We start from the raw sequence: 14,145 nt of genomic DNA, 5'->3' as shown, positions 1-14,145 counted from the left end.
AGTGTATATAAAAAGTTCATACATTGAAAATCATTATATAATTTGTTTATAATTAAAGTTATTAATATTATACAATAAAATGTCTCATTCACTCAAATCTAATGTTTAATATTATTATTATTATTTATAATATCATTCATAACTATTAATAATTAACTCAAAATGATATTTTATTAATTAATATAATATTTACCCCAATTAACTAAATCAAACATAATATAAAATCAAATATCAAACACACGACTAGCAATTTCTAGTTAATAATTAATTATTTAAACTTAATAAACAATTTATAACAAAAAAGATATTTGTGATTTTGTCACATATTTTGTGTTTCTTATTATACAATTAATTACAAAATAATATATATATTAAGTATATATATATATATATATATATATTTAAAAATCTAAACAGGCAAATTTAGCATATAATTATTTTTATATTCAATAATAAAAGTGATTTAAAAACACAAAATATTTTTGTCATTTTTGTCAAGTAATATATATATATTAATAGAGAAATAAGTATATAATTTACAATTTTGTTGTTATTATTGTTGTTGCAAGACTTGTCTTATAAATATTAAGACAAATACATCTACTATTTATAATATCAATCTTAATGATGATAATGATTGCATAGAAATGGGATGTTAAACAATGATATATTTTATATTGTAGTAAATATAGTGTATATAACTTATATACAAATCAGTGTTTTTATTTGGTTTTAACAAAAGCATTGCTTTTGCTTTATTTGGTGTTTAAGTTTAGTTTTATTCTCAACTAAACCATCAATTTTAATGTCCCTAAATTACCGGTAGCTATAAAGTTGTTTATATATATATATTCCAGGGTTAAGTAAGGGGGGTAGGGGGGGTAAGGCCAAAATACCCCCCCTAAGATCGAGAAATTGGGATTTTACCCCCGAGACTTTTTGACCAAATTGAAAAAATTGTCGCTTAAAAACGAGGAGAAATGACCCCCCCCCCCCCTAAAATTTCGGCGCCGAAGGCGCCGAAAATTTTTTTGAAATTTATAAAAATTTTAATTTTAGTTGATACTATTTTAGTAAGTGTTTTTATGTTTTTAATATTTATAAAAATCTAATTATTGATTAAAAATAGTTAAAATAACGTTAAAAGTCATCAAAAAATAACATTATTTTAATTAAAATAAACTAAAAAATTAAAAATTACCTATTTGTTGAAAAGAGTAATCATATTACAATTTAAATATAAGTTTAAGAAGTTAATAAAACAATAAATACTTATGTTTTTATTAATAATTTTTAAATTTTAAATAAAAAATTTAAAAATATTTTCAATTTTGTACTTAATATAATTAAACTTTAACGAAATTTGAGTTAAATAAGTAGTATTCAGTCAGTATTTGTATAAAAATAAAAATATATAACAAACTATAAACATTAAGTATTGTTTAAAAAATTAATTATGTTAAAAGTTAAAAATTATTAAAATACTAAAAATAACTCATAGTGTATCATTAATGCTTTTATCAACTATTTTTAAATCTTAAATACATTATTTTATTTTTTTTGTTAAAATTTAAGTTTTTATTAATTTTAAAAAAATTTTTTAAAAAATATTTATTTTTTGTTAAAATTTAAATTTTTGTTAATTTTTAAGTTTTTTTAGTTTTTTTTTATATTTTTGGAAATTTTACCTATTTTCCCGGGAATTTATACGGGAACTTGTGGGAATTTTATTGAATTTACATGGGAATATTCGGGAACTTAAGGAATTTTTAGGGAATTTTCTCTAGACCCCCCCCCCCCCCCTTGATTTTGGATTTTTGAAAAAATTGCCGTTTAAAAATGCAATAAAAATCTTACCCCACCCAATACCCCCCCCAAGATTTTTTGTAAATTTTGTAAATTTTGCCCCAGTCTACCCTTCCCCATAAAATCMAAAACCTTGCTTAACCCTGATATATTCATATAAATGGTTTTTAAACATTCAATATTATTTACATTGTCTTAAAAATCATCATTGAATGTATTTCTGCTTTTTAATGGCAGTTACTCTTGATTTTCATTTTTAATAATTATTACTGTATTAAAACAATTAAGTTATTATAAGCAATTGATTCTACATTTTTAGTATTTAAGTTTAAGTGTTAAAGAATTGTTTACAGTCTTGAAGTTAATTAATTAGATTTTATAATAATAATAATAATAATTATTATTATATTTACATCAATTAAATGGCATTTTTCTCTTGAATTAAGCAATAGAAACAACAAAACAAAATTTCATTAATAATCATTGCAATTATGTGTATGTTTTTTAAAAATAAAATTATATAAATTATAATTATATATAATAAATATATTAATAATAGTATGTCTTATCTTCAATTTTAAGTTGTTTGCAATATTTGGAAGGAATGTTGATATCAATTAAAATGATTCAATTGAAAAGTAAAGACACGAAAACTTGTTGACGTCTTGTGGTTTGATTCTCCAGAAATCAATTAGTAATTTAATTACAGTATTAATAATAATAATAATAATAAAAATAGTGTTATTTTTGTGTAATATAAGACAAATAACTAAAACTAATTTCATTTCAATTGCAATAAATTTATGTTTAACTAATGTTATAAAATCATTTGTTAATCAAATGAATAATATATATTATTTTGTTTCTAAAACTATGTTATTCAAGTATGAATTGACGATTAGGACCAACAGTGTATCCGAGGTGTTGGCGCTTTACAATAGAGTTGGAATCACATAATAATCAATAAATGATTAGTTTTTACAAAAAAAAACAATTTGATTTATAACAGATTTGATGTCATTTTTCCATTTTTAAAAATATTTTGATATTACCGGTAACTACAATCACTTCACTGTTTTTCATTAGTTTGGTTGAATAAAAGCTGTTTAACTGATTAACTAGAAATTCGTCGTGTGTTTGTCGATAATGTATATGATCTCACTTATATATATATAAGTATTATATATATATATTTATTTATTGGACAATTGTTATCACGCTCCCGGCTTGAGTGCACCCGTAATAGTGACCGTCACTTTGCGACTGCCGGCACGGTTACGATGTTCGCATAGCCATACGCCCTGCCACGTGCCTAAGTTTAGTTTGCCGTCACTAACTGGTATCGTCAACGATGAGCCCAAAAAACAAGCCTATAATTACATAATTAATTTGATTTTAAATACTGTAATAGTAATTAAAATATTCTAAGTGTACTTACTTTGATGTGCGCCGGCATATCATCGGGTCCTTCACAGGAATGTCTAAAAGGAGTAGTCTATAAAAAGCGTGAAATGATATAGAGATGATTAGCGGTAATAAATTAATTATGTTATCAATAATAATAATAATATACTTCAGGAATAAGTCTTGAGAGAAACATTTCCATATCTTCTCTGACGTCGGGATCCCAGTTCTGGCAAATAAATAAAACACAAAATTTCATTAAAAGTTTAAACACTATAGTATTATATAATAAATCTATTACTTCATTGATGGCCAGACTCGCCGAAGTGTGCATTACTAACAAGAAAACAATTTTAAATAATTTTAAAAATATGAACAAAAAACTTATTTTTGATACTCAGGTGTCGACACTTACTGTGGATATGACAGATCCCGCACTGGAATTCACTTAATTCTGGTATTTGTTTGGTCAGTTCGTCGGTCACCAAATGACATCCGCGCAGTACTGGCCTTAAGTGAACTTTCTTTTGAAACCAAGCCGTCGGACTGCGTATAATACCAGTCGATAATGAAGAGGACGAATGTCGCGACCCGCGCGACGATGACACCGACTCTCGGGACGAGTGACCCGAGTGATGACCTTCGGAACTATGACCCGAATGATGGCCGCCAGCGTTAGCCGAATGGGACGCGTATTGATGTGAGGACGAGCTGTGGCCTGAAGAGGACGGCTGTTGCGATGAGGAGGCCATCGGTTGAAGGGATCGCACACACAATCAATCAAACAAATCACTTGTCAAACACTTCCCGATATATCAATTCAGTCGTTTGTGATCACAAAACACACACCCGATGACTGATCCAATTGTGGCAATATATTGACGGCCACTCTTGTTGTCCGCGCGATTCACGGGACTCTTATCGAGCATTTAATTGATTACTTCTGGAAAAATGCTAATATAATGATAATAATAAATCAATGGATTGTCGATCACAAGTGGATGTCTTGTTATTGTTGTTATTATCGACCAAAAGCCGTCATTTTGTCGCATATATCGTAACCACTGATTGATGTTTGCATTACACGTGTTGTCCTATCTATTGATTCATGTATTCAATCAAATGTTTAAACTATTCAACACATGAATCGTTGCAAACATATCACACAATCAATGGTCCGATTGTTTGTGTGTTTCGATGTGTTATTATTGTGTGTATCACTAGTTATACAGATTTTTGTTGATAAATATCACTCAAAATCATTATTATTTAGAGAGACGAGTCAGTCATGTGATCGCGCGGTCGCCATAACAACACTAGAATTTTGTTCGAATTGCGGGCACAGCGCTAAAGTGTCAATTGTTAAAGTGTCAAGGTATATTGTACAGGACAATTGTACAGGGGCAATTGTACAGGGGCAATTGTACAGGGGCAATTGTACAGGGGCAATTGTACAGGGGCAATTGTACAGGGGCAATTGTACAGGGGCAATTGTACAGGGGTCATATGATATATATTGTATAAACCATATTAACTTTATAGAATTTTTCTATTTGTAACTGTCAATTAAAAAAATATATTTTTTAATTATCTTGTAATCTACAATATATAATATAGAATTTTGTAAAAATGTATTTACAATATATTAGTTTTGAAATTTGATTTTAAATTAAACAATAATAATGACTTAGAATAACCTAAATTGATTTGATTGTACTATAATTGTTGTCTATACTGTATATCATTAACTATTGAATATACTGTAATATAATTAAATTTTATAAAACAAATATTTTGATAAACCAATGACACCCTAACTATTATTATAATAAACAAGTCATACCTTTTTATATTTGTTTTTATACAGTATTTGTTTATTACTTAATTGATGCGACAAAAAATTATTTCATTAATTTTATTACTTTCATTAATTATGATAACATTTATCTATATATTATTAATGCTTAATATTTATAAAATAAAATAAATTTATTTTTTATATTTGTCTAACAAAAATTGTATAATATATTTTTATGTTACAAATTATATTTTGCTGTACAATAAATATATAACATAACAACTTTTCCTCTTTTTTATTTTTACAAAATTTGTGTTAATTTAGAAATAATTCACAACACTATAAATATATAATAATAATAAAACTATAAAATGTAATGTATAGACATTGGGGAAAATAAAGAGAAAACTTTTTTAATATTGTATTTCTAGTATTATTTGTAAAAATATAACAATTTTATGTTTATTAGATTAAACTTCTGTCAAAAATATAATATTCAGTTTATTCATAAATACAGTGAATAATATAAAAAGATTTTTATGTTTAAATTGATGTATAATTAGCGGAAATTATTATTAGCAGCAAATTGTTAGGGCTTACAGTGTGTTGAAACTTGAAAGTGTTTAATATGCAATCGTATACATGTATTATACGTACTATTGAATAAAAACAAAATAAAACAAGTTGAGAATGCTAGAAAGCATTGCCCAGAAACAAATTTTAACATAATTACATAATAGCAAAATACCCGACATATGCATTACTAAAATAAAATAGTCCGTATAAATGATATTTTTTTAGTATCTATTCGTCTTATAATCACAAATATATTCATTGCTTTATACCAATAGTTTATAAAATCGATTTCAAAAATGCTTGACGAGGTTTTTTGTCTATAAATTTTAAAGACAAAGAAGTTCAAGTAAAATAAAAAATTTTCGTACTATGGAATCATTGAAAGTATGTTTTAACATTAGCACATTTTTTATATTACAGCTCCGGGATACGGACATGTATTATATCTCTAAAACTATATCAATAAGAGATATTGAAATTATATAAAAAGCATAATATATTAGATACATAATTAATAGATACATGTTTTGGGAACACATACACAGACACACACATACATACATATGCATTCCAGAAAACAATTTTTTCAAATTTTGTTTGAATATCATTTTAGGAATTGATTTTATAAATTGATGGTTTTGTGTATCGTTTGTATCTTAAAGAGACAGTAGACATGAAAGTTGTTAGAATCCTTACCGTTAATTTAAACTACAGTATAATATATTGTATATAAATATAAATAATATATAAAATTTTTATATAAAATATTATTTATATACACTATACAAGTACAATTTTGTGAAATATTGTGAAATCTATATCATTATTTTATATTGTGATTTATAAATATGAAAAAGCTGTAGAAAGTATTTGTTAAACTAATTTAAATCATAAAATTTTTAAATTTATTGATAATTTATGAATAATTATTCTAAATATTATATTTAACTCTATATTAAAAAATTATTATTTATTAGTTAATGTAATTTTCAATAAGTATATGAAGTATATATAAATTGATTTGAGTGTCAAATACAGTCTTACTTCCAAAGTATTCAGTTATATACTGTATATATATATATATAAAGGTTTTCCATTCAAACAATTAAATAATCCATAAATTTTTAGTAATATTGTACAATATATACTGTATACTATTGTAGTGATTGTAATAAAATGCATCTTTTTAGGCACACATTTGCACATAAATATAATATATAATTTAATATAATTTATAACAATGATATTATAAGTGCCCCTATAAATTAATATTTGTATGTAAATTATATATAATTTTATTGTATAAAGTATGTATCAAAATTAAATTTGATATAATATTGTATAATATATTACTTTATATAATATATTGTATATACTGTACGGTAGGGCTGTTAGATTCCGGCAAAATATATAAATGAACATTGATTTATTATATACAGTATTAAAAAATATTATGCATACAAAATTTTATATATACAAAAAATAATATATTATATTATTTATTATTATAATTATAAAAAAATTAACACAACAATGTTGTTGAATTTCAACAAAGTATATATAATTATCCACTGTTTAATTATTTATTTATTTTAATCACTTTAAATAACAATTTAATTATAAATTAATTGTAAACTAATTGTAATTATTAATTTATTATTTATAATTTTTAGTTACTGTTGTCTACATATATTGTATACTAAATATCTACATAATTGCTTGAATTGTTTACCACAAAAATAGTACATTTAATATATTGTTTTTGTTAAACATTTTAAAAACACATCAAACAGTTATATGATTTAACTTTAAATTTGTTATTTAGTTATTTTAAAGTATTTATTTATATGTATTCATATTTTCAATATTATATGTTTTTATTTACTTTAGTAAATTATAAATAACAATAAATAAATTAATAATTACAATTAATTTATAATTAAATTGTGTTATTTAAAAAATGATTAATATATATATATAACTAAACAGTGGATAATTATAAATATTTCATTGAAATTCAGCAACATTGTTGTGTTATTTTTTATAATTATAATAATAAACAATGTATTATATTATTTTTTATATATATAAAATTTTGTATGCATAATATTTTTTAATACTGTATATAATAAATCAATGTTCATTTATATATTTTGCCGGAATCTAACAGCCCTACTGTACGGTATATTTCAATAATAAATAATATGATAAAGAAAAATATAGAAAATATTGTACACATTATGTGTTAAATAAATATAACGAAAGACAATAGAAAAATAGCGATTCTTTCGTTTGTAATAAATATGAGAAAAGTTATATAAAGAAAAAATAGTAAAACCGTTTGGTTATGTTAAGCCATTAAGACAACTGTCCGATCAATAATACGATATTTACTATATGGTACTTAAGTATAGAATATTCTGTATCTATGATATACATTCTGTACTGTGTGTTACCTAAAATATGTTATGTATTGAATTATTGTTATACAATGTAATACACACACACACACACACACACACACACACACACACACACACACACACACACATGTTATACAGAAGATTGCATTAGTTTTTAAATGTTCATAATATTATACAATAAATAATATTAAAGACTTTGAATATAGATTTTGAATTATTAATTTAGTTTATATACTATTGACTGACAATCGATTGCGTGGATTAAAGTTATCATTGATTTTATATTAACACAATATGTCATATAAAAATATAGTATATTACTATATAAATATTGCATTTTACTATCAAACATATAATACTATAATACAATATGATAGTTATACACATATTTATGGTATACAGATACAGAAAAACATGTTTAGATACATTATTTTATATAAAATATTTTTTATTAAATGAATGAATAATAATTTATTTATTAAAAACTAAAAGCTAACGAGAAATTAACTTTTGTGTTAATTAATAAGTTAATGTAAAAAATATGTTTTTTTTAAAATAATAATGTTTCTCATAAATTAAACAAATTTTTAACATTTTTTCAAAGCTATTTTATATTTTTCTAATTATTGTAATTTTTAAAAAGCGCGTATTAAAAATTTGAGAAAACTGTCGATATTAAAAATTCATTATATTATTAATAACATTATATTATAATATATATTCATATATATATATATATATATATATATTATTATATTAAAAACATAATTTTAACTATGTATGTATGCAATTATAGTTTATATGTAAGATACTTAAGAAAATAATCTAAACCAGTTGAGAATGCTATAAAAGCATTTCCATACGAACTCATTAACTGAAAAAAGAAAAAAAATCAAAAAAAATTGTAGCAGAGTGTGGATTCGAACCTATGTACTCGTGGGACACCGGACAGACTTGTAGAATTCATATACGATCTCCTTTCAGGAGTTCGTGAAAATAAAAAACTATTTCATTTCACGCCGTTATCTTAAAAAATATTTTAAAAACATACAAAAAAAACATTGTTAGTAATGAATTGAATTAAATAAATATATTTATATTAAGTATATAATTTTGATATATCTCAAGTATCTTTGATTTATAATTAAATTGTTATTTCTAATATTTCTGATCATATTTCTAAACAATGAGTATAATTTAAAAATGTGTTGTTTATTAGTTCATTTGGTTTTCGTAGCAAAATATTAAAAATTTGTTTACAACTAAAAAAGAAAATTAATAAAATTTTTTTAGAAATATTTGGGTAAATTAGAAACTAATACAAAGAAAAACAAAAGTATGAATTATATTTAAATTTATTTAATTGAAAATAAATTAGATAAACAAATTTTCGTAATAAACAAATAAACATAAAACATTTACAGTATAATGCATATAATAAAATTATTATAATCAATCAGCGTACAGTAATAATACATTATAAAAATGAGATTTTTACAAATTTATAATTGCTTTTGTAAAATTATATTTTGATTATTAAAAAATAAATTTTYATCATAAAAACAAAAATAATTACCGGACACATATATAAACTAATCGTTATATTCGTAATTTTCAACTTTTACAGTTTAATAAAATAACAATTATTTTTAAAAAATGAATAAAAAATTTACACATTGCCGGATAATTAACTTATTTTTTTAATTAAATTAACGCTTATTTATAATTAAAGATGGCTTTCGTGACATTACCGTAATATAATTTTATATAATCTATTCATTAAGTTATTAATTAGTTAATTATGTATATGATTATAATTTTATCGTTATTTAACTCACTTATAATATAGGCATCGAGATTGCAAACTTATAAACATGTTTTGTTTTTTAAAAATATCAATAAATAATAGTAAAGAATCAAAAATATTCCAAAATTTGGTCACTTTTTGTCATTTAGAGAACTATAATATTCAGTATATGTTTAGAGATATACAATACAAGCAAATAATAAATTTCATAATTATTTAAAAAGGCTAATGATTTTAGTTTATGTATTAATAAAGTCTATGAAATGAATAATCACAAGTTGTCATCATTTGAATGCCGTCTCTGACTCTTATTGTGATTATTTGTTATTAAATTAATCGATGAATTTGTGACTGTTTTCAAACCGCCATTAGAATAGTTCTTATTCAAGACATTACTGCCATCGATGGCTCCGTTCAACAGTTCATCCGACGAGTCTTTTAGTGATCCTTCACTCGATTCATCGTCAGAACGTAAATCTTTGATCTGAAAACACATTAAAACAATAAAAATTAATTAATTCATTACAAATATAAATATATATTATTATATTAATAATTCACTCCATTATTGTTGACAGCATGTATGGCTATCCTCACTATAAACCAGGTCCACACAATATGAAGCGCTTGGAGGGCACATAAAAGTCCATTGAATATATAATATGCTGCAAACATAGGCACGACATCCAATGCCTTATATAATGAGTAATATAATATTCGGTACGGGAGTAGACCGATACGGGAGACAATCCAGCAAACGGTAAATACGACAAATATTCCGTCTGCCAGACGCTGTTTCTTCACATAAACCATCATTTTTGCACCCTTTAGAAATGTTCAACAAAAAAGTCCACTTAATTGAAAAAAACGGTTTTAAAAATTGATAGATAATTTTCAAACCTCTAAAGGTATGTCTGCAAAGTCGTGTATTAGTAGAACAAGTGTACCGATTCTGACCAGATTACAGGCCCACGAAAAGCCTAGTAAACAAAGACTTACCACGTGGTGGATAAACATCGCCCAAAAATCCTATCAAATATTATATTTAAATATTAAATTTAAAAAAAATATCTGTCAAACTTGATATCCATGAATTAGAGTCTTAGATTATTATCTAACTACCGGTATCTATATTTTATATTACCGGTAATCTAATAACAAAAATTATATATTACAGTATTTAATGATAAATTATAATTTTACAGCATTTATTAGATAACAAAATCTATTATAATTTCATTAAATTTAAATAATCATAATAAGTGTTAAAATCTACATAAAATTCATGTATAGTATAATCTTGTTTATAAAGAGTAAGCGAAACTAATAAATCTCTAATTTATGTATTTTTATAAATGTGTCTAAATTTAAATCTACAATATAGAGTTTATATAATATATTGATACGTATATACATTTTTAATTTCATTAATTTTAGTCAATATAATTACCGGTAGGTTTGTAACGGAAAATTTTCTTTTGTCTAAAAATGCAACAAATTTTTGCTCAATATATCAATTAAAGTATTAATAAAATAAAAATCTATTAAATCGGTTCCTTGAATTTCAAAATACAATATATCATTCAATCCGTTATTTATAATTTTCAAACAGTATTTTTAATATAGTTTATAGTAAATCAACAACCGATAAGTTGTATTTTAAGTCTATTTTAAAATGATTAAACTAAAATAATTTAGAAAATTGTGCATAAAAACTAGCTTGCTCAATTATAATTTCAAATACAATTACCGGTAAATAATTTTTTTTATCTAACCATGAATTTAAAGTTTGTTTTACAATTTAATTTACGGTAATATAAATTTTACTAACTTTTCTCTGAACGTCAATGAATTGCGAGAAAAGTAATGCCAAATAGAAAGCTGTTTCAAAGTTATAGTAAAACCATTCACCACTTGATATGGACTGTCCATTAAATAAAAGCAAATGAAATAAAAATAAAACTATTTCCACATTAATTATATGGTTTCACTTTACATGATGTGGATAATCGATGAAACAATACATTGAGTCCCACATCCATGGCTTCTGTAATGTCCCAAATGTGTAATTAATCACATAAAACAAAATAAACAAAAAAAAAATAAAAATCGATAAATTGTTAATTAAAAAATAGACAAATACTGTACAACTACAGTGATTTTGATAAAATAAGTGATTAATTTTGTTATACATAAAACTATACTTACGTCCCAAAGTACATAAACTCCATAAACAAATGATACAAAATAGAAATTACATCGCCATCTGAAACATGATTAACAAATCATTAGATTAGATAATAAAATGCAATTAAAAGTTTGATATAAATATTATTTAAAAATAAAACACATTTTTGATAAACTATTTTATATACTGTTTATAAAGTGTTTTATTGATTGGATGGGTGTCATAGAGTCACATGTATAGCAAAATGCATATCAATCGGTAATGATATCAAAAATTAAAACTTTTGAGTTCAATGATATACTTTGATACTAAAGATTGCAAATGTAGGCAATATTTACACAAATATTGAATTGAAAATACAAATCATCAAATTTATTTGAGCTATTTTTTCAATTATATTTTATGGGTAACAATAACGGTAACTAAACATAGATATTAAATAGCAGTAATAAAAATATGACTCATGATATTTAACTAATATTGCTAAGTATTTTCATAAATTGTATATTATTTTTAAAAAATAATATTATAATTACACAATTGATTAAAACTACTGTAATAGTGCTTGAGTACTAAATATGATATAATTAAGTAGACAACTATTGTTATAATCAAATAACAGTGACTACTAATAGTATCTAAACATGAGATGTCATTACTTCTCTAATAATCTAAGATTTAAATCAAATACACACAAAACATCCCACAATTGATTGCTTATATCCATTGAGATAATGATAAAATATCATTTGAATCAATACATACGCGCTTTCAGTGAACTTGGAGAGCACTGTCGGTCTATTACATGCCGTCTTTAGGCGCACCCATCTCTGCACCTGCCTTTCAGTCCAATCCAACTGTTTGGATAAGCCTTGAATCTGAAGATAGGATTTAAAAGAAAAATAATATTTGAAAACAGTTTTTATAACCAATTGGTGTTTAATATTGATAACGATGTCCAACAGTGTCGATCAAACCACTGACCTGTTTGTGACTTAGCTTTCCTTTTGAGGCGCGAAACGCCTGTTCAAGGATGGCGTTATGGGGCGGACTCTTGCCATGTGTTGGCCGTAAACCTAAATATATGCCGACCGGTGCGTAGATATACCTATGGATCAGTTAAACAATTATGATATTAATGATTAACAAATTGTCGATTAAAAATACCTCTCGAGTGTGAATCTGATGCCAATCAAGAAAACAGCGGTTATAAGTGAATAATAGATATCATTGAAGTGTCGGTAATTATCTTCATAGAGACTCCATGTGGTGTTGGGTGGTATCCATACCGGCTCTGACCAAAACCATTGCCGAACAGACGTCAAAGTGCCGGACATTTTGCCGCCGATGGTGTGATGCCGGTGCTTGTGATGGACACACACTCACACACAACAGTGTCTTTCAAATGATTTCTTTAATTTGTTGTCGTTTTTAAATCAATTAATAATTAAATTATTGTTTTTTAATATTTTAATGACTTGTGTTTCATTGAATCAATTAATTTCAATGACTATTACAGTCTATAATAATAATAACACATAAATAAAACACTTTTTTCTATTGCATATCAAATGTATTCTAACTTCAAGTCAGTAATGAATACTTGATTAGACTGTTGTGTATTAGACTGACTCTCACTCTCTCTCACTATTAGTCAGAGACCTCTATATGTATTTCAAATGAATATTTCCTTTTCGTATAATAATTAATGTATTGAATAATGCATTCAATGTATTGTTGAAATGCTTGCGCAAACACACAGCACATACACACACACACACACACATACACACACACACACACATACACACACACACACACACACACACACACACACACACACACACACACACACACACACACACACACACACACACACACACACACACACACACACACACACACACACACACACACACACACACACACACACACACACACACACACACACACACACACACACACACACACACACACACACACACACACACACACACACACACACACACACCTCACAACACACTTACAAGTCATTAATATATGTGAAACATTGAGTTAGTGAGTAAATAGCTCTCAGTTGTCCTATTAAATTGAGTGGACGGGGAGTATGCAGTTAACCGACACTACCAACGGTTTCATTTAA

The 14,145-nt window shown here is 24.9% G+C and overlaps 2 protein-coding genes across 2 annotated transcripts; both read right to left on the bottom strand.

Annotated features, from left to right (window-relative positions):
* Nucleotides 1–2,639: 2,639 nt before the first annotated feature.
* LOC128963104 (UPF0047 protein YjbQ-like) lies at nucleotides 2,640–4,506 on the bottom strand. The gene is made up of 5 exons (XM_054309577.1): nucleotides 3,626–4,506; nucleotides 3,512–3,546; nucleotides 3,380–3,439; nucleotides 3,245–3,301; nucleotides 2,640–3,176 (listed from the first exon to the last, which is right to left on the bottom strand). The coding sequence occupies exons 1-5, from the start codon at nucleotides 3,960–3,962 to the stop codon at nucleotides 3,021–3,023; spliced, it is 645 nt and encodes a 214-aa protein (XP_054165552.1). The 5' UTR covers nucleotides 3,963–4,506; the 3' UTR covers nucleotides 2,640–3,020.
* A 4,840-nt stretch (nucleotides 4,507–9,346) lies between these two features.
* LOC128963101 (ceramide synthase 6-like) lies at nucleotides 9,347–13,652 on the bottom strand. Its single transcript, XM_054309574.1, has 9 exons — nucleotides 13,170–13,652; nucleotides 12,987–13,110; nucleotides 12,768–12,880; nucleotides 12,023–12,080; nucleotides 11,811–11,861; nucleotides 11,646–11,738; nucleotides 10,715–10,843; nucleotides 10,376–10,639; nucleotides 9,347–10,298 (listed from the first exon to the last, which is right to left on the bottom strand). Exons 1-9 carry the CDS (start codon nucleotides 13,337–13,339, stop codon nucleotides 10,086–10,088), a joined length of 1,215 nt encoding a protein of 404 aa, XP_054165549.1. The 5' UTR covers nucleotides 13,340–13,652; the 3' UTR covers nucleotides 9,347–10,085.
* Between the last annotated feature and the right edge of the window lie 493 nt (nucleotides 13,653–14,145).

This window comes from Oppia nitens, unplaced genomic scaffold (assembly GCF_028296485.1).
Source record: "Oppia nitens isolate AA-2021 unplaced genomic scaffold, nextdenovo-longstitch-racon4-pilon3 scaffold7_pilon_pilon_pilon, whole genome shotgun sequence".
In the NCBI taxonomy this organism is placed as follows: domain Eukaryota; kingdom Metazoa; phylum Arthropoda; class Arachnida; order Sarcoptiformes; family Oppiidae; genus Oppia; species Oppia nitens.
This window is presented reverse-complemented; position numbering and strand designations above follow the sequence as displayed.